At 38.3% G+C, this 26869-nt stretch overlaps 1 protein-coding gene and 1 long non-coding RNA gene across 3 annotated transcripts in view; one reads left to right on the plus strand and one right to left on the minus strand.

Annotated features, from left to right (window-relative positions):
* Positions 1–1454: 1454 nt before the first annotated feature.
* Positions 1455–13720, minus strand: PSMA1 (proteasome 20S subunit alpha 1). 2 transcript variants are annotated; one of them, XM_026486805.4, is made up of 10 exons: positions 13636–13720; positions 12304–12348; positions 11842–11943; positions 11618–11721; positions 9479–9567; positions 8757–8827; positions 8532–8661; positions 6797–6876; positions 3140–3250; positions 1455–1818 (listed from the first exon to the last, which is right to left on the minus strand). In XM_026486805.4, exons 1-10 carry the CDS (start codon positions 13636–13638, stop codon positions 1762–1764), a joined length of 792 nt encoding a protein of 263 aa, XP_026342590.1. In that variant the 5' UTR covers positions 13639–13720; the 3' UTR covers positions 1455–1761. The 2 variants fall into 2 exon arrangements, with proteins under 2 accessions (XP_026342590.1, XP_057173527.1); XM_057317544.1 differs by lacking the exon at positions 13636–13720 and adding an exon at positions 13431–13452.
* A 342-nt stretch (positions 13721–14062) lies between these two features.
* The window catches only part of LOC130544674 (uncharacterized), a 104910-nt gene continuing 92103 nt past the window's right edge, over positions 14063–26869 (plus strand). Inside the window, exons 1-2 of the long non-coding RNA XR_008961139.1 lie at positions 14063–14152; positions 16232–16278. This is a non-coding gene — a long non-coding RNA (uncharacterized LOC130544674). The remainder of the gene's footprint in view (positions 14153–16231; positions 16279–26869) is intronic.

The raw sequence follows: 26869 nt of genomic DNA on the forward strand, positions 1-26869 counted from the left end.
CTTATGTTCCCTCCTCCAGACTATAATAGCCATTGAGTCTGAAGGCAGGTGGGACAACTCCCTCTCATTCACTTTGTGTGTGGAAGTTGCACATGCTCAATGCAATTCTGTGGTAGGTCAAATGGCCACATGGTCCTTGTGGCCTCATCCCAAGCTCAAATGGCAGACTCCTGAGGCTACTTCCAGAACAGAGACCCAACACCTCACACATTCCTGTATTTTATCAGGTCTTTCTCTCAACAAGGTTGCCAGAGTTTCTGTTAGCACTTTACCTTCAAGAAGTCAGAGATTTAAATCTACTAAACTTTCAAAGTTTTGGGCAATCTGTGGGGCACCTGTCTGACTCAGTCAGTGGAGAAAGTGACTCTTGGTATTGGGGTTGTAGGTTCGAGCCCCATGTTGGGTGTAGAGATTACTTAAAAATAAAATATTTTTAAAATTATTTTTTTAAAAAGATTTTATTTATTTAACAGAGAGAAAGAGAGAAAACACAAGCAGGGAGAGTGGCAGGCAGAGAGAGGGAGAAGCAGGCTCCCAGCTGAGCGGGGAGCACCACGTGGGTCTCAATCCCAGGACACTGGGACCACTACCTGAGCTGAAGGCAGACAGACAGTTAATCGACTGAACCACCCAGGTGCCCCCAAAATAAAATATTTTAAAAAAATAAAAATAAATTTTTGGGCAATGTGGAAAAAAAATAACATTTTATGATTTTTAGAGTGTACAAGGTGTTTTCACATAAATTCTCCCATTTAACCTTCACAATAATTCAAACTGTAATTAATTAGTAATTAGATCTAAAGTCCAAGTTCCCTACCTATAAATCAACTGCTCCTCTCTAGAAAAATAGGAATCTCAGGAAATAAAAAACTCCTCAAGGTTTCTTAGCAGCAAAATTTTGGAGTGTTTTGTTTTGTAAATCAGATTTCCTCAAATTTCATTTTGCATGGCCTAAGATAAAAATTGTTCTGCAATATCTGCATACATCACTCACAAAAATAATGGAAAGCAGTCTAAAGATGACGCCGGAGTGGAGCTGGGCATAAGAGGAAATGATAGTTTGGGATTAAAATTTCCCTTTTGTCATTTTTGCAAAAGTTCCCTACACTGAGACCAGAGCTATCACTACTGCCATCTGCTGGTTGTAAAGAAAAACCATTCATTTGTTAAAAACCTTGCTACCATGGTCGCTGGGAAGTGGTGGTTTCTTAGGTTTTAATAAGATCTCCAGGGTAGAACCCTGCAACTTGTATTCTCAACTAAATCTCCATGGATTCTCATGTAGCCAGTCCACACATAGGGAAGTGGTATAAGGCTGTGATAGATAAGAGGTACTATTTTCCCGCATCACTAAACATAAGGCAAATTAATTTGCCAAACATGGCAAATGACCAATTGTAATCTCATTACTATTTATAGTTGAAGCTATTTAAAAAACAAACAAAACCCCAATACACAGGCAGGTGAAACAATTTTATTTCACAGTTGTTTTTACAAGCACAAAGACAGTATGTTCTTCATATAAAAACATTAGTACAGATAACTATGCTTTCTAGAAAATTTTATAGACCCTCTCAAAGAAAAATTCACGCCATTATATGGTTTCTGACAAGCTGCTTGGGAACAAGAAGCCTGGACTGATTCCTAAACAAGCCGCAATACCACCACGCATCTTTTGGTTCAAAGTATAGATTATGGTCATCAGTATGTGCTCCTGCATTCCTACAGATCTGATAATACACATACAGACTGGTTTGTAACTTAATGTTCCATCGGTTCATCCGCCTTTTCTGCAGGTTCATCAGCTGGTTGAGCAGGCTGTAAGGGGAAGAAAAAAGAAAACAGATTAAAAAAAAAATCACTTGACCAATATATACTTCTTATCACAAATATTATAAAAGAATTTACAAGAAAAAGGGGTTAGGAGGTATTCTGGATACTCAATTTTAGTTCATTGTCCTGTTAAAATTTCTGAACAAAGGTGTTTTTTTAAACAGACATAATTTTATAGGTCTGAAAACCTAAGCATCATCGAACAATTCCAGCATTTTATCATACTTTGTCTCGTTCACGAATAAACCTCCTTTTTATTATCACTACTAGCCTTAGAATATAATCAGTACACTTCCGACATTCTTATCCTCTTTAGCACTAATAAACACAGACAAAACATGATCAAACAAATCAGCTGTGTGGAACTCACGGCATTCTTCCCAACAGTGCTGGTTCTTACCAACAGTTTAAATAATGCAAATCCTACTCCTCTAAATAGTACCAACAATATCCTCTCCAAGTTGAAAAAAAAATTCACACTGTAGAAAATATTTCTCTCCAGGACACTTTATTTTCAATTACACAGCTATCAACTAAGTATCTATAAACAGCATCTGTGTATTCTAAATACCCAACAAAAAAGACCAGTATTTAATCTGAGACTTCCCAACACTTTCTGATCCTTTTCTCCGTATTTGTGAAGGGCCAACTTAGTTTCCAAAGGGTCCCTGATGAATTTTCTCTCAGTCCCCACTCCTATAGACTGTTGGCCGGCCTTATGATTTCCTTTCAACCAACAGAATGAGCAAAACTGATGCTGGGCCACTCCTGAGCCTCAGCCTTTAAGAATGTCTGGCAGCTTCCACTTCTGAGCTTTTGAACTTTTGCAAGCTCTGAGCTTCTCCCCTGCTAAAGAGACCCTGGTGAAGAGAGGCTCTGAGATTACATGGACAGTGGTAGCCATCTAGCAGAGGTCCCAGCCTTCTAGCTGTCCCTCTAGGATATACCTGGAGAGTATCAATAAAGAAGACTGGGAATAAAGCCATCTTGGATGTTCCAGTCCCACTGCTTCAACTGACTACAAGAGACCCTAAAATGAGACCAGCAAAAGAATGACTTAGCCATAGTCAATCCACAGAACTGCAAAAAATAGCAACAGATAACCAAATCATCAACGCTTGCTGTTTATGGAGATCACTGCCCCCACAGTATTTTAAATTATGCAGTTCTAAGTTTTCCTACTGCCATTTGAACTGTGAGCCTACCTCAATAATTAAAGACAAAAATGGTAGGTTTACTAAACCTGTGGTAGGAACAGCAGTTAATGATAGAACTAAAGCCTCTGGTGTTATGATTAGTTACATACCTGCGCCTTTCTCTGTGGTCTTTCCTCAAGACCTTCCAGGAATGGAGATACATCATCATCATCATAAATCGTAAACTCCAAGTCTTTACCAACAATTCCAATGGAAACATTCTGGGGGGGGGGGGGGTAAAAATTAAAAATCAAGAGAATTTATGTTGGAAAAATGCTTTTTTTTTTTTAAAGATTTTATTTATTTATTTGACAGAGAGAGAGACAGCCAGCGAGAAAGGGAACACAGGCAGGGGGAGTGGGAGAGGAAGAAGCAGGCTCCCAGCGGAGAAGCCTGATGTGGGGCTCGATCCCAGGACTCTGGGATCATGCCCCGAGCCAAAGGCAGACGCTTAACGACTGAGCCACCCAGGCGCCCCTGGAAAAATGCTTTTGATTAAATGTTGGGTGAAAAAAGGAGAATAAGTTTATATAGCACTTAATAAGAGTAAAAAAATACTTAAGTATAGCAAAAACGGGAAGAAAACTAGCAGATTCTCGTAACTTGCAGATTTAAGATTCACTTTTGATAATCATCAATAATGCCAAAGGTCTATGCCACCTAGAAATTTGTAACTTGGCTCATAATGGAAATGTGCTGCAGACCAGTGTTATCGGAGCAAGCAACTTAGCTGGGAAGTAAGCCTAACTCCAAAGAAATAATCAGCTTTGTTCCTTGTGTAAGTTAAGACACGATGGTTCTTAACAAGGAAATAGAGTAAGTTTTGGGTTCTAAAATGTTGAATTTGGTGGGGTCTTGGAACTATTTTCTATACGTTAAAATTAAAGAGAAATTCTTAAAATGCTCAGTGAATGCTAACCAGTGTAAAAAAGCCTCCTGTAAGATTAAAATTTTAGTGAAAGTTTGAGGCATAAGAATATACAGGCCCTCTCTCAATGATTTCACTGAATCATTTTGTATGATTCAGTAAAAATATAAAATCAGAAAGCCAGATACTTGAGCAAACTCTTCCAAATTGTAAATGTCAACAGTAACTGTAAACCCAAATTTTAAAAGATAGTCATCTTGGAATGATGGCATTATGGGTACTTTATTTATTCTTTGCGGGGGAGGGAGGGTGGAAGGGAGAGAGAGAATCTTAAGCAGGTCCCACGCTCAGCGTGGAGCTGGATGCAAGCTTGATCTCATCGTGACCTGAGCCAAGCCAAAGTCAAGAGTCAGATGCTTAACCAGCTGAGCCACCCAGGGGCCCCTATGCGTACTTTAAACAAATAAAAATAATTTAATGTACATTCCTGATTTTTTGGAAAAAAAATTATTTTTAGGATAAGAAAAATTACTTTTAAAAGATTACACAGGATATAAATTCTTCACATACATATTAAATAATAATTACCCAATCACTATAATAAAATGGATTTACAAAATGCTGACTTGATCTCACTTTAGTTAATAATCGTTAACCACAAGGAGGCCCACAGTGGTTCCTGCATTGTACTATATGGGTTCCTAGATCATCCAACTGCCTCTTCTCCTGGACATCTTTCTAGCATTTTCCATTCTCCTTGCTCCTTATTTCACTGAGAAAACAGAAGCAATTAGAAGAGAACGTTCACAAGCTCCCACAGTATCTGTTTCCTGTATCTATGTCCCTAGATCTCTCTCTTCTTGTTAGTGTGAATGAATGATCCATTTCCTCTCTAAGGTCTACCTTTCCACCTGTATACTCTTTAAAGACATTGGTCCAGCAGTTTTTTTCATATTTCTCCTACATAAATGTTTCCCTTTACACTGGATTATTTTTATAACCATGCACCAGACGTGCTGTAATTTCTCCCATCTTAAAAAACCAAAACAATGAAAAACCCTCACTACATTCTCTTCCAGCCAGCACCCCATTTCTCTGAACCTGCAAGAGAAAATCTCCAAAGAGCTGCCTCTAATTCCTCTTCGCCCATTCTCTCCTGATTCCATTCCTTTCAGGCTTTGGGCTCGCCATTCCAATGAAATTGTCAAGTCACCGGTGACGTCATTGCTAATCTAATGGTTAATTCTCATTCCACATATCATCCTCTCCTCCTTGAAATAGTTTCTCATTTGTTTTCAAGAATGTCTCACTTTCCAAGTTTTCCTCCTACCTTTCTGGTCATCTTTTTCAGTCCTTTTTTGCCGGTACTTACCTTCCAATCTCTAAAGGTTAGAGTGCCCCTTGCCCAGGCCTCAAACCTCTTGTAAAACTATTTGATTCCTTTAGTGGTTTCATCCAATCCAATCTCTAAATGCCATTTCTACATAAAGACTCCAAAATTTGTTAAGTCTAGCTAGACCATTCTCCACCAAACTCCAGGAGATACACATCTGATAGCTGCTTATTTTTTTTTTTTAAGTAAGCTTTATGCCCAACATGGGGCATGAACTCATGACCCCTAGATCAAGAGCTGCATGCTCTACTGACTGAGCCAGCCACGTGCCCCAATATTTGCTTATTCTATATCATCAATGGACAGTAAGCATTTCAAGTTTTATAAGTCCTAAGCTAACTGCCTGATCTTTCTCCGCAACTCCTACCCCAAGACTTGTTCCTTCCACTGTCTTGACCACTTCAGTAAACCATAAATCTCTCCTTCCTCTAATCAAGCCCAAAATCTTGAAAACAACTTTTTTTTTTTGTTTCTACACCCTCACAACCAATTCACTAGCAGATGTTTTTAGCTCTAATTTTAAAACCTACCCAAAACTGAACCGCTTATCCTCATCTCCAATCCCAAAGTTCTTTTACTTCACCACAATTTCTCATCTGTGTTACCCTAACAGTTTCAAAACTATTTTCACCCATGCTGCGTACTATAATCTATTTTCAGAATGGCGACCAGAATAACTCTTTTGAAACCTAAATCAAATCATGGTATTCTTCTTTTCAAACTCTAACAATCCACTCAGTAAAATCCAAAGTACCTGCAATGGTTTATACATGATTTCTCTTATCTGACTTTATTACTTCTCTTCCTTTTGATCATTGATCCAACATTCCTGGCCGCCTTGCCTCAAATACTAGGAATATTCTGGACTCAAGGCACTTATACTTGTATTCCTTAGAATGATCTTGCTCTAGACATCTGAATTGCTCACTCACTCACCTCCTTTAGATATTTTCCTCAAATTTCACTTTCTCAGTGAGGCCACCATTGACCACCCTATTTTAAATTTCCCTCACCACATCTCCTTCCTATACCCGGATGGTCCTTCTTTCTCCTCTTAACCTATTTTTTCTGTAGTATTTATCATTTTCTAATATATTATCTAATTTACTTAGGTATATTGTCTATCTCCCTGACTTGGATGTATGTTCCACGAAGGCCAAGATGTTTACCGTGTTTACTGTATTCTCAATGTCTAGTGCCTACACACAGTAGATGCTCAATATATATTATTTGTTAACTGAGTTAATCACACAAAGATATTCCTACCTGCTGAAGAAACCGAAGGACATTTCACCTAAGACTCATTGTTTTATTCCAAAAAGAAATGTTTGAAAATCATTTCAAAATCAGATACTTCATGAACAGCTTAAAGAGAAAGAAAGAATGAACCAAGGCAACCATCTCCCAAATTAAAGAACTGTTAAGTATACACTCTGCTATTATATTTACGAAATAAATGACTGACCTGTAATGTTAAAATCTCAAATTGAAAAACATGATATCTACCTTTGTAGTTAGGTCCTGTTCTGCAGGAAGTGTCTCTCGTAAGGCACGCAGACCATGTTTAACCAGTTCATTCAAATTGCCTATATAATAAATTAACAGTTATTTCTTAATTCCATCTTCATGCTAGGCTGCTCTTATTTGTCAGGTCTATAGTCTGAAATTATGGTTTCAGTCACATACTAAATATATCACAATAAAAACAGCCCAAATTTTAATGTTTAGTCATATAATCTTCTAATAACAATAAATAACATCACTATTATTTTAATGAGAATACATTTTTGTTACTAAATTTGACCTTTTTTATGCTAAATTAAATGAGAATCCTGAATCACAAATGATACAGCACAAAGTTTTGTTCTGAATGTATTCTATAGAAGGTGTTTGCTTTTTATAAACAAAGTCTCCAACTCTTTCTATGTGGCCAGTATTAACCTGATACCAAAACTAGACAAAGATATCACAAGAAAATAAAACTACAGATCAATAACCCTTATGAATACAGACACAAAAAACCTCAACAAAATACATCCAGCAACATTTATGTTTACGTAAACATATATATATAATATATATATAACATATATATATATATATATATATTTAGTTTATATTATAAATCATGAGCAAGAAGGATTTATTCTAGGAATGCAAAGCTGGTTTAACATTCAAAAGTCATATAATGCAATATACCACAATAGAATGAAGGGGAAACACCACATGGTCACCTCAAGAGATGTCCAAAAAGCATGTGTTAAAGTCCAAGACCCTTGCATAAAGCAAAGCACTTGAAAACCTGTCCTATGATCACATCTTACATCAACATTTTACCTTTCTTTCCCATAGCTACATTAATTTTTTACTTGTTTACAGACTACTTAATGCAGAAATGTCTGTGTGGCTAAAAATAAGAACAGAATCACAGAAAACTAAAAGTTGGTAACAGAACTTACAAGTGATAACCAGTACAATGGTTCTCAACTCTGGCTGGGGCACACTTCAGACCAACTGAACCAAGACTCTTCAAAGTCGAGGACATTTGTATTTTCATATTTGTATTCTGACAAAGTTCTTTTTTTTTTTTTTTTTTTTTTTTTCTTTAAATTTATTTTTTTTTTTATTTTTTTTTAATTAATAATGATTTTTTATTATATTATGTTAGTCACCATACAGTACATCCCCGGTTTTCGATGTAAGGCTCGATGATTCATTAGTTGTGTATAACACCCAGTGCACCATGCAATATGTGCCCTCCTTACTACCCATCACCGGTCTATCCCATTCCCCCACCCCCCTCCCCTCTGTAGCCCCCAGTTTGTTTCTCATAGTCCATAGTCTCTCATGTTTCATTCCCCCTTCTGATTACCCCCCCTTTCTTTATCCCTTTCTTCCCCTACTGATCATTCTAGTTCTTATGTTCCATAGATGAGAGAAATCATATGATAGTTGTCTTTCTCTGCTTGACTTATTTCACTAAGCATTATCTCCTCCAGTGCCGTCCATGTTCTGACAAAGTTCTACTCATGATTGAAACCACTGTGATGGCTAAATGAGGTAATAACCAGTATGTATAACAGAAATAATAAACACTCCATGGGCTTATTTAAAAACAAAACAAAATAAAACAAAACAAAACAAAACAAAAAGCTTTCTGTAAGGCTGATAGTTTTCTTCATTTAGTATACTATTTATTCACAATATAAAGACTGGAGGGGACAAAAAAAAAATCACTTACACTCCATAAACCCAGACATATGTCTCTCCAAATAAGTACGAGCTGATTGAGAACGGGCTCCAATGGACATGGCTCTACAGTCAAAATAGTTGGCAGATGGACAGGTTTGGAAAATGTGAGGGCCCATATCCTACAAATAGAAAACACACACACACACATACACAAAACGTAATTTCTAGTCAGTTTTTAAAAAATCATTAAAATGTAATAATTCTATGAACTTACATCATAACCAGCAATAAGGAGTCCAACACCATATGGTCTCCGTCCATATCGCTGTGTTGGTATCTGGGTCTCTTAAACTAGTTAAAGAAACTGTTCTAACAAGGAAAAAGTACTATCTTTATTTTCAAATTAAACACAATTAACAAAGAGCTCTGTTTTTTTTAGTGGCTGCATAATCCACCACAGCAAGAAGAAAATAAAAGAGCAATATTTCTTTGACCTAGTATTAAAAAATGTTAGGACTATCCACCAAACCCAAGAATGAGTGCTAGCAAAATGATCTCTTCTCACGTACAGAACCTCATCTGTTTTGGATATAAGGGGTCAAGAATTCTGAAGGACATCTAGAACCACCAATAAAAACTTTAAATCTTCTCTAAAAATGAGACTTGAATGGTTTTCCTCAAATTGGGCTTCTCTAGGTCTGGAAAAGGGCTGACGAAACAGCAACCCAATTCCTTACTTAGAACACATTTTTCCACGGCAAAATGTCCCACAAGTCTTCTAAATTTTAAACATTCTGTTATTGACGAGGAACTAACCTTAAAGTTTTCAAAATCTTACCTATGCTATCTATTATATTCCCAATAATTAACATAACACTTATCAAATCAATACTTATCAAATACTTATCAATACTTATCAATCAATACAAAAAGTACTTATCAATACTTATCAAAACTCTTAAGTTCACATCCATAAATGCTAACAAAAAAGGATACTGCTTCCAATTAGAGATACAAGACGAGACACAGGAAGAGGTCTGTCAAATACAAATCTGGAATCCAAACACTCCTGGCGCATAAAATTACTAAAAAAGAAACAAGGAAAATTAGTTATTTCACATCAGTTATTTCAATCTAAATAAAGTAGTTTCATTTCTTTTTGCTTTCTTCACATGGATTACATCCATATAAGGGAATCAGAAAGACATGCCACAAGGATGCATTTTTATACCAAACCCTTGGGCCATATGAGTTTTTTTTTTTTAAAAGATTAAAATATTCCTTAGCTCTAGATAAATTTGGTCTCTGAGCACTTTAGAGAACAGAGAAGGCTGAGCAAGAGAAAAAGAGCAAGCTCTCTTTTCTTACCCCTCCCAGTGTCAGCAAGGTTGTCTTAATTCAAGGTTTTGAACCAGCAAAAAGAGTAACTACTTGCTTTTTTTCTTGAAAGCTGACCGAAACCTCCCCAAGAGAGCAACTGCAAGAAATAGAACCTATACTAGGACATTGCTACATGTTCTTGCCAACGCTGCTTCTATCCGTAAGTAGCACTCTAGAGGAGACGCTGGACACTAGACTGCTCAGCCTCGCTGTTAAACCTGACAAGAGTCAAGCAAATGTAACCCTGGAGAAAAGGGAATTCATGCCTAACTACTAAAGACAAGAGGATAAACAACAAGAAATGGATATGCATCTTTCCTTCCATGTTGCTTTGTCCAGTTTATGTGTGTATGTCACATCTGAGAATCAAATGTTGACTGGGGGAACCACGCTATTTGTTCAGTACTTTGAAGTCCATTTCCCAAGGCTAGCTAAACTGCATTGCTCAACATGGCAGGTACTGGTTATATGTGACTATTCAGCACTTTAGAAGTGGCTAGTCTGAATTGAGAAGTACCGCAAGTGCAAAACACACGTGAAATTTCAAAGACTCAGTACAAAAAACAATGTAAAATATCTCATTAATAAGTTTTTATATTGATTACATGTTGACATGGCAGTATTTTGGATAGATTGGGTTAAATAAAATGTTTGACCATGCAACATATTTTACATTTTCAAAAGCTTTCAGAAACCAATAATGCTCTCACTGTATCGCCAACCTAAGAAAGCAGACAGCTTGCTGGGTAACTTGAAAACTTAAAACAGTAGCACTATTATTTGCTCTTAGTGTTCATATTCTTTCTTCCCTAATTAAATCACAGGCTTAAGAAATTAGTTTTGGCTAACTACCTTTGACCTCCTAACACAATCATATATTACCTGAAAGGCGCTGTGTTAAATGCTCTACATGTTAGGCTCTTAAACAATAACCTTGAAAAAGAAAATTAAAAGAACTGATGGTGTAAGCAACTAGTCTCATCTCACATACTAAGTGGTAAAGGTGAGAACGAAACTCAATTCTGCATGACTTCAAACCCCAGCTCTTCATTTATAGAACGCCTCTCAACTAGACATTATCTCCTCTGGACTCTCACAGAAATCTACCTGTTACTCTCTCCTTTCTACCTCGCATTACAGATATACTACTAAATTTTAAGTTCTTAAAAGACAAGATGCATATCTGACTCACCCTTGCGTACCCTGCAGTATCCAGCATTGAGCTTCGCAAAAAATATATGTCTAATTAATACTGGCATATTAAAGAAAAAATGGTAGTTCCCCCGATCCTTAGAAACCAGACAAAAATGTCAAGCTCTTCTTAGACATAACATTGTCTCGAACAATATATCCTGAGTTAACAAGTATCACATTATTTGGTGACTTCTCAAAAGCTTTAATCTTAACATGGTTAATTCTAGTAGTTACTATTACAGGGATCAAGAAATGGAGTACTGGGGCACCTGGGTGGCTCAGTTGGTTAAACCTCTGCCTTCGGCTAGGGTCATGATCTCGGGGTCCTGGGATCAAGCCCCGAATTGGGCTCCCTGCTCTGCCGGAAGCCTGCTTCTCCCTCTCCCTCTGCCTACTTGTGCAATAAGTAAGTAAAATCTTTGCAAAAAAAAAAAAAAAAAAAAAAAAAGGATAAGAAATGGAGTACACAATCTGCATTTAGAAACTCTGCCAGACAACTTCCTAAAATATCTTAGCAGGATGAATCAAAATGTTTCTTTTGTTTTTCATGATCATACTCACCATAACAGTCTAGCATCAGCAGTAAGTCCCGCAATTGAGATACCAATATGGTTGTCAACATGGAGAATTTTTTTCTGATGAGCTGCAAGCTCTGACTGCGCTCTCTAAATATAGACATTATAAAACACAAAGACACATTTATAATTTCATTATTTACACAGTGAAACTTACATTTGTTAGTCCCATTTTCTACATGAGGAAGATTTATTTACTGCCTCACTCACCTTCAATGCAACCAACACTGCATGGGTTTTTGATTTTAGACCAACTGTGGCTGAACCTTGCTTGACAGCTTCCATTGCATACTCAATTTGATGAATTCTGCCCTAAAGAGAAAACAACAACACATCTTAGAGTCATCTTACAAGACCCTTTTATATATTTAAAATTGATCTAGTGTTCCCAAATCTCAGGTGAATATAGTTAAATCTGAAATGATTTTTCTTTTAATTAGGAAACTTACTTTAATGATAAATTTAGGTTCCAGGAATGTCTAAAATGATTATATTCCATTTTCTCACAGCCAACAATTTCATGAGTTTCTTTCTTTCTTTTTAAAGTAGGCTCCACACCCAAAGTGGGGTTCAAACTCACCACCCCAAGATCAAGAGTTGCATGCTCTACCAGTGAGCTAGCTAGGTGACCCTCTAAAGCCACTTCACAGATAAAGTATAAAACATTTTTACCTGAGGGCTCCAAACAGTGACATCATTGTCATACTGGTTGCGAAACTGAAAGTAAAAGAAAAAAACCCTATTAAGAACATTACAAATTCCAATTTTTAATAAGCCCTATCACTAAAAAATGTCCTCCCATCTGCTTCTATCATGCTGTTAATACAACCTCATTAGAAGATTACTCAGTTGCAAACAAATTCTAAATTTACCCTGAGTTAGAAGGAAGGAACAGATCTAGATGGGACCTAACTTCCCAACTTTCAATTCTACCACTGTCTGTAGCACTCCCTTTGGGTTCAATTACCGAAGTTCATAGTGTCAACTTTGCTTCCCTTCTCTGCTTATGCTCTTCCCTTATACTGGGCCCTAATAAAAAGAGTTAAAAGCACTCTTTTTCTTTAAACTAACTCAAATGTCTACGTCTTTAAGTCTTCCCCATCTTTTCTCCCAAAATTCCAACACATACTCCTATCAGTTCTTTATCTACACGTCCCTTTCTATTTTGTGATTAGGGACATGGCAGATTTATCTTTGAACCCTACTGCACTTAAAACAGTGCCTTGTACATATAAACACTCAAATTGAATGAATAAACACAAGAATGTTCTCAGGAAGTTACATGTTGACACAAATAGCTACAGCATCAGAACCATTACTGCTTTAATAAGGATATTAAAACAAGTCTACTAGCAGAATGTTGGGAGAATAATCTGGGGACGGGGGAAGAGTGAGAAAGTTGAGTGCTGGAATGGCAGATGAGGCTGGAAGCCATGAGCCTAGGTGGTAACCGTGATATCACCACTTCTCTCAGCCGCGGTTTATTCATCCATAAAACTAGGTGACTCGACGAAGTGATTGAAAAGAACCCTTTCTGATCAAGCTCTAGGGGAGACTGAAATCAGATGGACCCACAAGTAAAATGGACGCTATCCTGGAACCCAAACCCTGGAACCAAGTCTGCACTGGCAGTACAGTGAAGCCGCGAAGTCCAGTCCCTATTTCCTCCGCTCTCCCACACAGAGCACGAGGGGCCACTCTGGGCCGCTCGGAACTACTCCCCTGAAGGAACTGGAGGGGCGAACTCGGCAAGCTGACCGAGGAAGTAGTGCCGAGGCCCGGCAGAAAACGAAACGAACCCCGAGGAATGGCCGCAGCGACTACCCACCGCCCCTCTCCCGGCCAGGCCGGAGATGCTGAATCACTACCGGAACCCTCCCGTTGGCGGAGGCTCCCACACCCCATGGCCCCGGGCCGCTCTGAGGATGACAGGAGGGGCGGCTCGCCATCCCCCCGCGGGCGGACCTCAGCCCCAACCCTGCCCGCGCTCAGAATCCAACGCACCATGGTTCCGGCGCGGGTCTGGCTGCGGCCTCCTGCGAGGCGCGGATTCAGAAAGGTTGCCGAAACTACCGTTCGGCGATCTGCAGAGAAGCCTTCGGGATTTTGACGGAGGCGGCGCAGGGCAGGGCAGTCTATCCTAGAGATATCGATAGACACCCAACGCTTCCCCGCCCTTAAAGCTCTCGGCCCCTCCAAAGTGGGCGCGGCCTCGGAGGAAGGAGGAGTTGAGGTTGGCGGGAAATCTCGGGCTAGGAGTACCCGCGGCAGCTAAGAGCTGCGGGATGGCCACTACAAAATCGCCCCTTTCGGATTCTCAGTGATGATTACCTGTGTGTTGCAGATTCCCGCCAGTTCCTCACCCGCCCTGCCGATACACCCGAAATCCATCGGAGGCGACGCCTGCGACTCCAGGTGATCCAGTGTGCCGCTGGACATCTCTCATTCAGGATCCACAGAGATTTGGGGTGTTGTGTGACTGGGAGAAGGACGAGGCTGTAAGAAAGGCCACAAGATAATGGTCCGTTTGTATGTGTCAGCCACACTCTTCGTCAAGTATGTTGTTTGTGTACATGCTTTTCTTTCTACTTTGGAATTCTTTTCTCCGTTTCCTGGAGAAAACATTTTTCAAGGATCTCTCTTTATTATCATTAGTGGTCTCCTCTACAAGACTTTGAACTCCACGAGGGCAGTAATGTCTTTCTGTGGTCTCAAAACTAAGTATGATGCTTGGTTTTTATGTGTTTTTTTTAAATATGATTTTTTTAAGCTGGTGGATTAGACCACTGAAAAAAACTGGGGATTTTCTTCCGAAACACATATTTTCTCTGTTGAGAACTTTTGGTAAATCCCCAGATGAAAGACTTTAGTACAGCTCTGCAAATATCTGCCAATTTAACATCTACTTTGCACCAATGGTGATTTATTTTCTTTATAAAGTAGAAAAGATAAATACCTAGGCTCAGGTAGGGTATGAATCGAAAGGGTCCTTAAAGATCTAAGCTTTGCAGATGGAAGTAACAGACTCATATCACTTGAAGTGATTTGCTCAAGTTCAGAGCAATGTAGTATGACACTCTTTTTAAACCTATCACTTTTATATTTTGGTCTTTTTTCCCCTGTTAAACATTTTCTAGGTTAAATATGACTTTCTAGTATTCTGCATTATGAACATATGATGTTTTATTTGCCCAAGTCCCCACTGTTTAATATTAGGTTCCCCCCCTACTGACCCACTCATTTATGAGCTGCTTGATAGATATTTTTACACTGCTTTTTTTTTTTTTTAAGATTTTATTTATTTGTCTGAGAGACAGAGAGAGGACAGCAGGCGGATTGGGGAGCAGAGGGAGAAGCAGGCTATACTCCTTTCTTTAGAATAAATTCCTAAAAATGGAATTGCAGGGTCAAATGAAATTGATTTTTCTAAAGCTTTTAATAGAAAGTGCTAAGTTGCCCTCCAGAAATGTTTTACCAGTTTATACTGTGCACAATATGGTGGTCTAATGGTTAGGATTTGGCGCTCTTCACAATAATAGTATATGAGGGTCTCCTCCTCCTTAAATTCACCAATACTGGTTGTTGTCATTTTAAAAAAATCAGTTAATTTAGTGGATTAAATTAACAGGTTTAAATTAACAGAGTGTTCTCTTTTGTTTCTCTAGCACTCAGCATAATGCCTAGCACATACTAAATGCTTAATAAATGTTGTTGAATAATTAAGTAACTACTTATTTAAAATTTTTCATATAGTACATAAACATTTTGACTATTCTTTTCTATATATACATGTATATATTCACTCGCTTCAAAAATATGTATAATGGGGGCACCTGGGTGGCTCAGTCCGTTAAGTGTCCAACTCTTGGTCTCAGCTCAGGGTTGTGATTTCAAGCCCCACACTGGCTCCACACTGGGCATGGAGCTAACTTAAAATTATATATATGTATAATAAATATATAATTGTTTTTACGAATAAGATCACACTAAACTATTTTATACTACACTTAAAAAGTTATGGCAGGGGCGCCTGGGTGGCTCAGTTGGTTAAGCATCTGACTCTTGGTTTTGGCCTAGGTCATGATCTCAGAGTCATGAGATGGAGCCCCATATCAGCTCCATACTCAGTGGGGAGTTAGCTTGAGATTCTCTCCCTCTCTCCCTCCCCTTCTGCCCCTCTCCCTGCTTGTGCATGTCTGAGCTCTTGCTCTCTCTCTAAAATAAATAAATAAATAAATAAATAAATAAATAAATAAAATCTTAAAAAAAAAAGTCATGGCCATGTTTTCATGTTCACTAAGTAATGATATTATTTTCAATAATTGCATATTATTCTATTGTATAGAAATATGATGCTTAACTGTGGGTGAGCCATGAGATTATTTCTAAGCCTTTGGAAATACTATAAATATAAAAATACTATAAAAATACCATAATGAATATTCTTATGCATACATACATTTTGTGTAATTTCCTGATTACCTCCTTATGATGAATTCATAGCAATAGAATTGCCAGGTCAAGGGGAACCTGCATTTACAATTAGGATAAACATGGCTAAATTACAAAAAATAAAATTACATCAATTTATATTCTACAGTGCCTGAGAGTCCCACTTTCTTTATGACTTCAACAGCACTGGATAGGGTGAGTACTTTTTACCTTTTTCAAGCTGATAGGCAGAAAAAGAAAAAACTTTAATTTTATTTGTATTTTTTTATTACTAGCAAAAAAAACTTTTCATGTATTTCTTGGCAATTTATGTTGCTTTAGTGAATTGTCATTTAATTCCTTTTCTCAATTTATTATTATTAGTCATTTTCTCATTGATTTGTAGGAGTTCCCTTCCATTATCTAGTTATTGTGTTACTTTTGTAGAAGGAACCTGTTGAATACAAAGAAAAGAAGTCCAATGAAGTTAACTCAAGTGAAAGTTGGGGGGGTGCAGCATGGGGATATTGTAAATATGTAATAGGGAATCACATGAATACTCAAGGATAGGAATTTTTTATTTACTGAGGTATTTCCAGTGCTTAGAACAAAGCCTGGCATAATAATAGGCACTCACTAAACATTTGTTGAAAGAAGGAATGATGAATCTCTTACTCCCAAACTTGCCCTTTTCATTATCTCCTAAGCAAATATCGGGGCTTTGTGATATATTATTCATTCACAGTGAATGGCTCTTACCAAAGCTCCACTTATGAGCCATCGGAAGGGGCATTTGGTTGTCCTTTTTGTCAAAACCGAAGGTCCTGAGTACTTATAAAGTTTCTATATGACTTTCAGCTCCTCTGCATGTTTTGGGGATTTGGCTTGGGATACATCTTGGTCCTTAACCAAGAGCTGAAAAATTGGTCATTAAAGATATTTGGTAGGAAGACTGGGTCAGCAAATATAGCACTACTTCTTCAATTTAAAGGTCATTGGTTAATTTATGTCAGACTTTTTTTATTTCTTTTTTTTTAAATTTTATTATTTATTTGAGAGAGACAGTGGGCGAGAGAAAGAGCACAAGCAGGTTAAGGGGAGAGGCAGAAGGAGAAGGAGATTCCCTGCTGAGCAGGGAGCTCGATACAGGGCTCCATCTCAGGACCTTGAGATCATGACCTGAGTCAAAGGCAGAGGCTTAGCTGACTGAGCTACCCAGGTACCCCTATGCCAGGCTTTTTTAGAATCAAATAAAAAGTAAATGCTAAATAAAAACCAAGTTGAAATTTTTTTCCATGGGCATATAAATCTCAATATGTTACTCTGTTTAGCAGCTGTAATTGGTACATTGTACAAATGAGATGTGTAGGGTGCAATTTGCAAATAACTTATTATTTTCCCCCATATATTTAAACACACCCAGGGGATGGGGTGCCTGGGTGGTTCAGCCAGTTAAGCGTCGGACTTTTGATTTTGGCTTGGGTCATGGTCTCAGAGTCATGAGATTGAGCCCAGAGTGGGGCTCTATGCTGAGCGTGGAGACTGCTGAAGATTCTTTCTCCTTCATCCCCTCCCACACTCCCCCAGCACGCGTGTTCTCGAGCTCTCTCTCCCTTAAAAAACAAAAACAAAAACCACAGCCAGTGGAGTTAATTCCTACCTGCTCCGTGAATGAAACACGGCACAAATATGACCAGTATTAACTAGTGAATTCAACAGCCTCAGATCGGTAATTAATACGTTCAGTATAATAATAAAATCTTTAGGAGTGAAGCCTCTTCCCTCCAGCTTGGGCCTGCCATGGCAAAAGGGGAATGATTGACTTCGTTTCTGTGTCCCTACCTAAAATTTCTTTTTTAATATCCCTACCCATTACCAACACCGAGTAGGTTGCCTTACTTCTCCCAAGTAGGAACAGAGGGAAGGGCAAGAGAGTTCTTTTTTTTTTTTTTTTTAAAGATTTTATTTATTTATTTATTCGATAGAGATAGAGACAGCCAGCGAGAGAGGGAACACAAGCAGGGGGAGTGGGAGAGGAAGAAGCAGGCTCATAGCGGAAGAGCCTGATGTGGGGCTCGATCCCATAATGCCGGGATCACGCCCTGAGCCGAAGGCAGACGCTTAACCGCTGTGCCACCCAGGCGCCCCAGGGCAAGAGAGTTCTTAACATGCCTAATACAGTTCTGCAATTAAGGGTTGATGCTCTCTGAGCTTAACAGGTGTTTACACTTGACACTTGTTACTTTATGCATTCTTTGGAAACATCTCTATCCTCACCTTATCCTGATGAGCAAATACTGGCAATCTCTTACTTGCACTTGGGTAAATATATGTCATCTGGCAATCAGCTCCATGTCCGTTGCCGGCATCTGTGCTATATGCCTCAAGCTTCTTTCTGTGGAAGTCTCTACTCTTCCACTTGACTTTCTTCAGTAGCCGGTGTCTGATCCAGATATCCAGAGTGGCTTTGCCTCACACCTCTGGGAGTATAGATTTTGACCAAACTCAGAACTCATCTTTGCAGTTAGCCAGCCATCTTTGCTTGTCCAGATTCCACTAGAATGTTGGCTCCATGAAAGCAGGGGATTTTCATGTATTTCATTCACTGCTGTAGTCACCTGTGCCTAGAATAGTACCTGTACTTAATAAGTGTTCTGTAAGTATTGAATGAATGATTTCCTCAGATATGATCCTGACATTAATCCACTGTGACCCCCAGAACCCCCAGCTCTAAGGGCCATGTATCAAAGTTCCATTACAGTTCCTCTCCCTAGGCATGAGGTGAGGAAAAAGCAATGTCAACACACTGCACTGAAAACCCTCTCAAAGTCTTTTGAAATTCAACTTTTTTCTGACTTAGAAGTGGATGGACAAGTAGGGGTTGCAAAGGCAGCCCCCCGCATTTTTTTCAATTTCCGCTTTGGTGGCCTTCCACTTTTTGTGGAATGTGGGAATAATTTACTTTCTTAGAGGCACGGACAAAAGTGAGATAGAAAGAGTCTCATTTTAACATCCTGCTACATACATAGAACAATTGCACCTGTTTGTTTCCATATTGTCTCCATCTATTAAATTATAAGCTCCTGGAAGACAGGGCCTATGTTTTATTTATTTATATTTATATATATGGTGTCATACAAATGGAATGCTCAATATAGTTTATAAAGTTAGGAATGAATAAAAGTGCTTTAGCAATTGTAATAATTTCAAATGTACTGCACAGTACCAAAGATTAATGTCTAAAACTGTCTTTCGAGTACTCTTCTAGTAGAAATCTTTAACTTTGGAAGTATTTTTTTCTATTTAAAAAATTTTTTTTAATTGAAGTATAATTGACATATAATATTATATTAGTTTCAGGTACAACATAGCGATCCGACAATTATATATGTTACAAGATGCTCACGACAGTAAATGTAGTCACCGCCCACCCACCGTACAGAGTTATTACAATATTATTGACAATATACCCTATGCTGTACTCTTCATCCCTGTGATTTGTTTTATAACTAGAAGTTTGTACCTCTTTTTTTTTTTTTTTAAAGATTTTATTTATTTATGTGACAGAGAGACAGCCAGCAAGAGAGGGAACACAGCAGGGGAGTGGGAGAGGAAGAAGCAGGCTCCTAGCCGAGGAGCCTGATGTGGGACTCGATCCCAGAACGCCGGGATCACGCCCTGAGCCGAAGGCAGACGCTTAACGACTGCGCTACCCAGGCGCCCCAGAAGTTTGTACCTCTTAATCCCTAAATTTGGAAATATTTATAGCAAATTTGTAGGATTGCTTGCACCTTGATGTTTCTGTGCTAGGTAGTCTCCGTTGCCCCAGTAGATCTTCAGCAATGTCCCTTTGCCTTCTGGCTTCTGGTTGAACTCAGCTGATGGAGGGCAGTAGCAGGAGATCAGAAGGCAATGGGAGAAAGAGATCAGGGTATTTAGTACCCTCCCTTCCTCCATATTGGCCACTAGTTGGCAGTGGTACTGGTACCATCTCATCTCTTGCTGTTTCCCTGCCCACATTCTGATTACATTCTCTTTAGTTGTGCCTTTTAAGTGTGCCATCTGTATCCTGCTGGGACCCTGACTGATTCAATCATATTTAAAATTTTTACAGGGTACAGGAGCTATACAATACTTTTTTTTTTTTTTAAGTGTGAGAAAACGCTGTTTTCTTTTCCTGAAGTTGAATTTATATTATACCTCTAAGAATGTTAAATTGGTAGGTCTGAAACAGCTGGGAACTAGAACCTAAGATTATGATATATGCCCTTCCCTGTTTTTTACCTGCTCAAATATACAGGAAAAAAAAAGTCTGAGCTTATGGTTGGTTTTATAATTTTTTTCCAATAATAAAAGGAATACACATTTATTTAAACTTTTTCAACTGGCAAACAGTATGAAAAAAATCCCTTATAATTCACTAGGTAGAGAAAAATCACTGTTAATATTTAAGTGATTTTTTCCCCTATGTAGCTAAAGAAAGGAAGGAAATTATTCTGAGAGTATATTTTCTAATATTTATAATATGCAATACACTGTATATGCATATGTGTATGGTAGGTGTGGCTCTCATTCCATAGAAATAAATATTGCATTTCTTTAGATCAACCTGAATCTAATCCTGAGCTCCAACCCTGCCATGCTGGTGGGAAAGTTAATTCTCAGTTACTGAGCATTTCCTCTCCACCCAAGATTGTATGAAGTTTCTAGGGCCTTAATTATTGTGGAAGTACCTGGAAATTATTATTTTTTAAAGGTTTTATCTTTCATTTATTTGAGCGAGCTAAAGAGACTGCGTAAGTGGAGAATTTATATTTATATAAGCAGACTCCCTGCTGAGCAGTGAGCCCTGATGTGATGTGATGGTGCGGGGCTGCATCCCAGAGCCCTGAGATCATGACCTGAGCCACCCAGTTGCCCTGTACCTGGAAATTATTTAGTTGTCTGTCCACATTGATTTACTGCTGAGATTTCCTTTTATGCCATCTTCCCTTCTGGTCTAATGACTACAATATTCCTTTACCACCCTTGGAACTCAAGAATCTGGAATCAAATGAGTGAATCTGGCAGCCCCAGCACCCAGGTGCAGCCTTACCCTTTGAGGTTTTGCCATCATCCTGGGCTCTGTCACGGAGCAAGACGGAAGACTTAGCTGCTCACTCAACCTTTGGATTTCAGACTTCTAAGTCTTGAGGAATCTCTCTTCCACCTCACTTTCAAAGGCATTCCTGTCGTCTCCCCCCCCCACCTTCGCATTTCAAAAGACAGCAAGAGCCTATGTTGTCTCTAAGCAGCTTTTGCTTTTTGCCTTACAAAAATATGAGGGTCTAGATACCTGATGGTATGGGGGCAAGGGGTAGGGGACTAGGAGAACACATAGAGTTAAAATCTCAACAAAATAATGTGTTACTAAAATTTATATCAAATGATAAATGCTTATTTTTCCCCGGCTTTTTTATTTAAACATTGTACCACAAACATTTCGTGTCACATTTCATGCTTTTAAATGTCTGTAGAACAGTAGGATCCTCCATCATACGAATGTATCATAATTTATTTAACTGACGTTTAACTAATAGCTCACTCTAAAGGCAGCCTTATCTGTATTTACTACTACCTTTTTATTTTTGTTTTTTCTATTTATTCAGAAGCTAAGGTTCTCTTCTGGTAATAACTAAAGCTTAGAACAGGGCAATTGGAACTGATAGACATAATTTAGAAGAGTAACAATTTAGAATCTTATCTAAAATCTATAATATAATTTCCCCTCCCTCAGTATTACCAAAAGTGAGGCCTGTACAAAAGCCATTGGCATACTTGAGTTGTTTAGAAATATTTTTTCCAGAAATGAAGCAATTATTACATAATGTCATCTAGATAGTTGAGTAACAATGAATGTTACATGTCCATGGGAAAATTTCAACTTGGCTCTTATTAAAATTTATTTTTATTTAATTCTAAAAAATCCTGAACGAACAAACAATGACCTTTAAATCAGAGAAGTAGTACTGCTTTTCTGGTCTATTCTTTCTACCAAATACCCTTATTGATCAATTTTGCAGCTACTGGTTAAGAATGAGGTTGTACCCTGAGCAGAGTCCCCACATCATGCTTAAAGGAACTGAAAACCATTAATACCCTAAGAGACCAAATGTCTCTTCTGTTGGTCCACAAGTGAGGCTTTGATATAAGAAGAGTCCAGCCAACCACCTTCAACTCACAGAGTCACCAATATATGCATGGAAAGGAATGATGAAAAGGAAAAGTTCTAGAATCAGATTTTTTTCATTCATTCAATATTTGTTGATCTTACTATATACTAAGCATTATCACTAAGTTACTAAGAATACCTCGGTAAACAGACAAAAATTCCGGAGGAAGAATATAATGACATGAAATCAGAAAGGAAATGGGATGAGGGTTACAGATCATATAGGGCCTTCAGGCCACAGTAAAGACTTTGAGAGAGATAGAAAGCTGCTAGAGGGTATTGAATACAGAAATGTCATGACTAACACTTTATTTTTTTTAAGTTTATTTATTTTTAAGTAATCTGTACACCTAATGTGGGGCTCGAACTCATGACCCCAAGATCAAGAGTCACAAACTCTTCCAACTGAGGCAGCCAAGTACCCTATGACTGACATTTAAAAAAGATTATCCTGACCCATGTGTTGAGAACAGATTGTAGGCGGCCAAGCAGGCTAACAAGATCAAGGCTCTTACAGTAATCCAAGTGAGAGAAGACAATGGCTTAGACCAGAGCTGAGATGGTGGGACACAGTTGGATTCTGCATATATTTTGAAGGCAGAGCCAACAGTACTTTGCTGATGGATTGGATGTGGCAGGTAAGAGAAAGAGAGGTTTTGACAAGATGAATGTTAATGGCCTAAGCAGCTGAAGAATGGAGTCACAGTGAACTGCAAGGAAGGAGAGATAGGAGGAGCAGGTTTTGGGAGAGAAGATGATGATGCAGTTTTGTACATTTCAACTTTGGGATGTCTGTTGGACTTCCTAGTGGAGTTAAGGCATAGTTTGTTGGTATGTGAGTTGCAGTTCAGTGGAGAGATGGAGGCTGCAGATCTAAAATTGGGAGTCACCAAGGGCTCCTGACTGGCTTACTCAGTAAAGCGCATGACTCTTGATCTTGGGGTTGTGAGTTCGAGCCCCACCCTGGGTGTAGAGATTACTTAAAAATAAAATCTTTAAGGGGCACCTGGGTGGCTCGGTCGGTTAAGTGTCTGCCTTCGACTCAGGTCATGAGCTCCAGGGAGCCTGCTTCTCCCCCTCCCTCTGCTGCTCCCCTGCTTGTACTCATTTGCTCTCTGTCAAATAAATAAATAAGATCTTTAAAAAGAATAAAAATACATCAAAAACTAAGGATGTACTGTATGGTGACTAACATAACGTAATAAAAAAATTTTATTAAAAAAAGAATAAAAATAAAAAGATAAAATAAAATAGAGATAATATTGGCTAATATCTTTTATGATTATTGTGATGACTAAGTGAATTTTTCATTTAAAATGCTTAACACACTGTCTGGCACATGGTAAATACTCAATAAAATATTAGCTACTATTATTATTTTAAAACCAGCGTTTGGGGCACCTGGGTGGCTTAGTTGGTTAAACGACTGCCTTCAGCTCAGGTCATGATCCTGGAGTTCCAGGATCAAGTCCCACATCGGGTTCCCTGCTTAGCAGGGAGTCTGCTTCTCCCTCTGATCCTCCCCCCTCTCATGCTCACTCTCTCTCTCATTCTGTCTCTCTCAAATAAATAAATAAAATCTTTAAAACAAAACAAAACAAAACAAAAAAACCCCCAGCATTTGTCTTCCAAAATGTTGCTGGTTGCCTTGGTGATAATATACTCATAGAATTGGTAGAGTAGCAATACCTATTATTTAGCTAGATAAAAAGTGGCAAACTAAAGTGTCCAGTGAGTGACTGACTCCCTCCCCCCATATATAGTATCTTAAATAAATAAATAAAATAATGGGGTGCCTGGGTGGCTCAGTAGGTTAAGCATCTGCCTTCGGCTCAGGTCATGATCTCAGGGTCCTGGGATCAAGTCCCACATCAGGCTCCCCGCTCAGCGGGGAATCTGCTTCTCCTCCCTCTGCCCCTCCCCCTGCTCATGCTCTCTTGTGCGCGCTCTCTGTCAAATAAATAAATAAATCTTAAAAAAAAGAAGTTTTAAATAAATAAATAAATAAATAAATAAATAAACACTTTCAAAGGAGATTCAAGCAAAACTAAATATTTAGGAGGACTTCAGAAACTAACAACTTGAAAAAAAACATTCCTGGCTAAAAGTGTAACTTATTTTTCATCATGAGAAATGTATTCCTTAATCCCAATCACCTATTTCACCCATCTCCTCACCCACCTCCCCTCTGGTAACCACCAGTTTGTTCTCTATAGTTAAGAGTCTATTTCTTGGTTGACTGGCTCAGTTGGTAGAGCGTGCAACTCTTGATCTCGGGATTGTGAGTTCAAGCATCATGTTGGACATAAAGCTTAGTTAAAAAAAAAGAGTCTATTTCTTAGTTTGTCTTTTTTTTCCTTTCCTCATTTGTTTTGTTTTTTAAATTTCACATATGAGTGAAATCATATAGTGTCTTGCTGACTGACTTATTTTGCTTAGCATTATACTCTCTAGCTCCATCCATGTTGTTGCAAATGGCAAGATTTCATTCTTTTTGATGACTGAGTAATATTCCATTGTGTATATACCCCACATCTTCTTTATCCATTCATTAATCAGTGGACACTTGGGCAGTTTTCATAGTTTAGCTATGGTAAATAATGCTGCAATAAACATAGGGGTGCATGTATCCCTTTGAATTAGTGCTTTTGTATTTTTTGTGTAAATACCCAGTAGTGCGATTACTGGATTGTAGGGTAGTTCTGTGTTTAATATTTTGAGGAACCTCCATACTGTCTTCCACAGTGGCTGTACCAGTTTGCATTCCCACGAACAGTGTACAAGGGTTCCTTTTTTTCCACATCCTTGTCAACACTTGTTGTTTCTTGTGTTTTTGATATTAGCCACTCTGACAGGTGTGAGGTGATATCTCATTGTGGTTTGGATTTGCATTTCCCTGATGATGAGTGATATTGAACACTTTCTCATGTGTCTGTTGGCCATCTGTAGGTCTTCTTTGGAGAAAGAAGTTATTTTTATTTAGCTGCCAAGATCTATGAAACACAATGATAGAGACTCTTCTTTAAAGCTTTGGCATCCAGTATGGCTGACTGCTATAAAAGTAACATGTGGTCGATAAAGTTTGAAATAAGGATGTCCTTCTTCAACAGATTTGAATAATCCTTTGGTCTAGAAATTATTTCATCCTTTATAGGAAGATGTCTCCTGATTTTCAAAATAAATGACCTCTTACCATCCTAGCAAAATAAAATCCATTCGGATCTTTTTTTTTTTTTTTTTTTTTTTTTTAATAAAAATCTACCCCGAGATTATTTGGGAAACCACTTTCTGTATTTAAAAAGGGCATTTCTTCCTTTAATAAGCCAAAGCCAGAACTTTTTAGTGTCAGGGTGGCTTCAGCATTTCTTTTCCTTTGGCCTATTGCTGAGGTGGCAAGGGTAGCCATTGAGAAACAAACAAAAAAACAAGACATTTTATGATGGAAAGAGCATTCCTATAAATAAGCCAAAATTTTTCATGGGTTGTATTTCTTTTTTTTTCTCATGACGAGAGAGAAAAAATTCAGTCCCTAATCTACCAGTAGGCCAATAATTCTTTAAATATTGGTAATGATAAAAGTAACGTGCCATTTGCCTGGGTGGCTCACTTGGTTAAGCATCTGCCTTTGGCTCAGGTCATGATCCCAGGGTCCTGGGATGGAGTCCTGCACGGGGCTCCCCGCTCAGCAGGGAGTCTGCTTCTCCCTCTGCCCCTCTTGTGCTTGTGCTCCAGTGTGGAGCGCGCTCGCTCTCTCTCTCTTGCAAATAAAGAAATAAAATCTTAAAAAAAAAAAAAAAAGTAACGTGCCCTTTAAGAGCACCTGGCTGGCTTACTCTGTGGAGCGGGCAACTCTTGATCTTGGGGTTGTGGGTTCAGGTCCCATGTTGGGTGTTGAAATTATTAAAAAAAAAAAATCTTAAAAAAAAAGAAGTAACGTGCCTTTTAAAACCAATTGAGCTGGAAGTCCAAAGTTAGTGCGCAATTCCCTTCTCTGCTGCTAGGTGGCAATTAATGCCTTGGAGAGGAAAAAAGTCTGCCGCCCCCCTTCCCCACCCAGAAAGATACGTGCATTTCTCTTCCTTAAGGTAAGAATTCTCTTAAGGATAATATTCTCTTTCCTGTTTTGTTTTGTCCAAGTGAATTTACATTCACCTTTTCCTTTAATTGTTAAGAATAACACATACAAATCTAAAGCAGACTGCTATAGCTAGGGAGGAATAGATCGTATCTTTTAAAGAGGGTGGTTTCCAAAAAGAGTGTATGTTCATGAGTGATATAGAGTAGGAAGTTGCTATAATTTCCCTGCAGCATTTTTTCTTTTTTAAATTTTACTAAAGAAAATTTCCTGTGAAAGGAATTATAACTGGCCTACGCCAACTTTATGCCAAATGTAATATAATTAAATATAAAACAAAAATGGAAAGAAAATAATTTTAAAGACCTAAAAGTAATGCCAGTGTGTTGAAGCTGCTTTTTCAGGTGAACTGTAGAAAAAACAATAAAATAATTCTTTATCAGAATCACAGACTGGTACAATATAATAACCATTTTTTTTTCAGGCAACCTATTCAGATTTATCTATTCCTAGCAAAATTA

Source organism: Ursus arctos, unplaced genomic scaffold (genome assembly GCF_023065955.2).
Source record: "Ursus arctos isolate Adak ecotype North America unplaced genomic scaffold, UrsArc2.0 scaffold_23, whole genome shotgun sequence".
Lineage (NCBI taxonomy): Eukaryota > Metazoa > Chordata > Mammalia > Carnivora > Ursidae > Ursus > Ursus arctos.

What these genes read in the sequence shown, in the direction of transcription:
- PSMA1 (XM_026486805.4), bottom strand. An exon ending in CAGTGTTGGTTGCATTGAAG is followed by an intron (nt 11,722 to 11,841) that starts GTGAGTGAGGCA and finishes GTCTATATTTAG; the next exon opens with AGAGCGCAGTCAGAGCTTGC. An exon ending in GACCACAGAGAAAGGCGCAG is followed by an intron (nt 1,819 to 3,139) that starts GTATGTAACTAA and finishes TTCCCCTTACAG; the next exon opens with CCTGCTCAACCAGCTGATGA.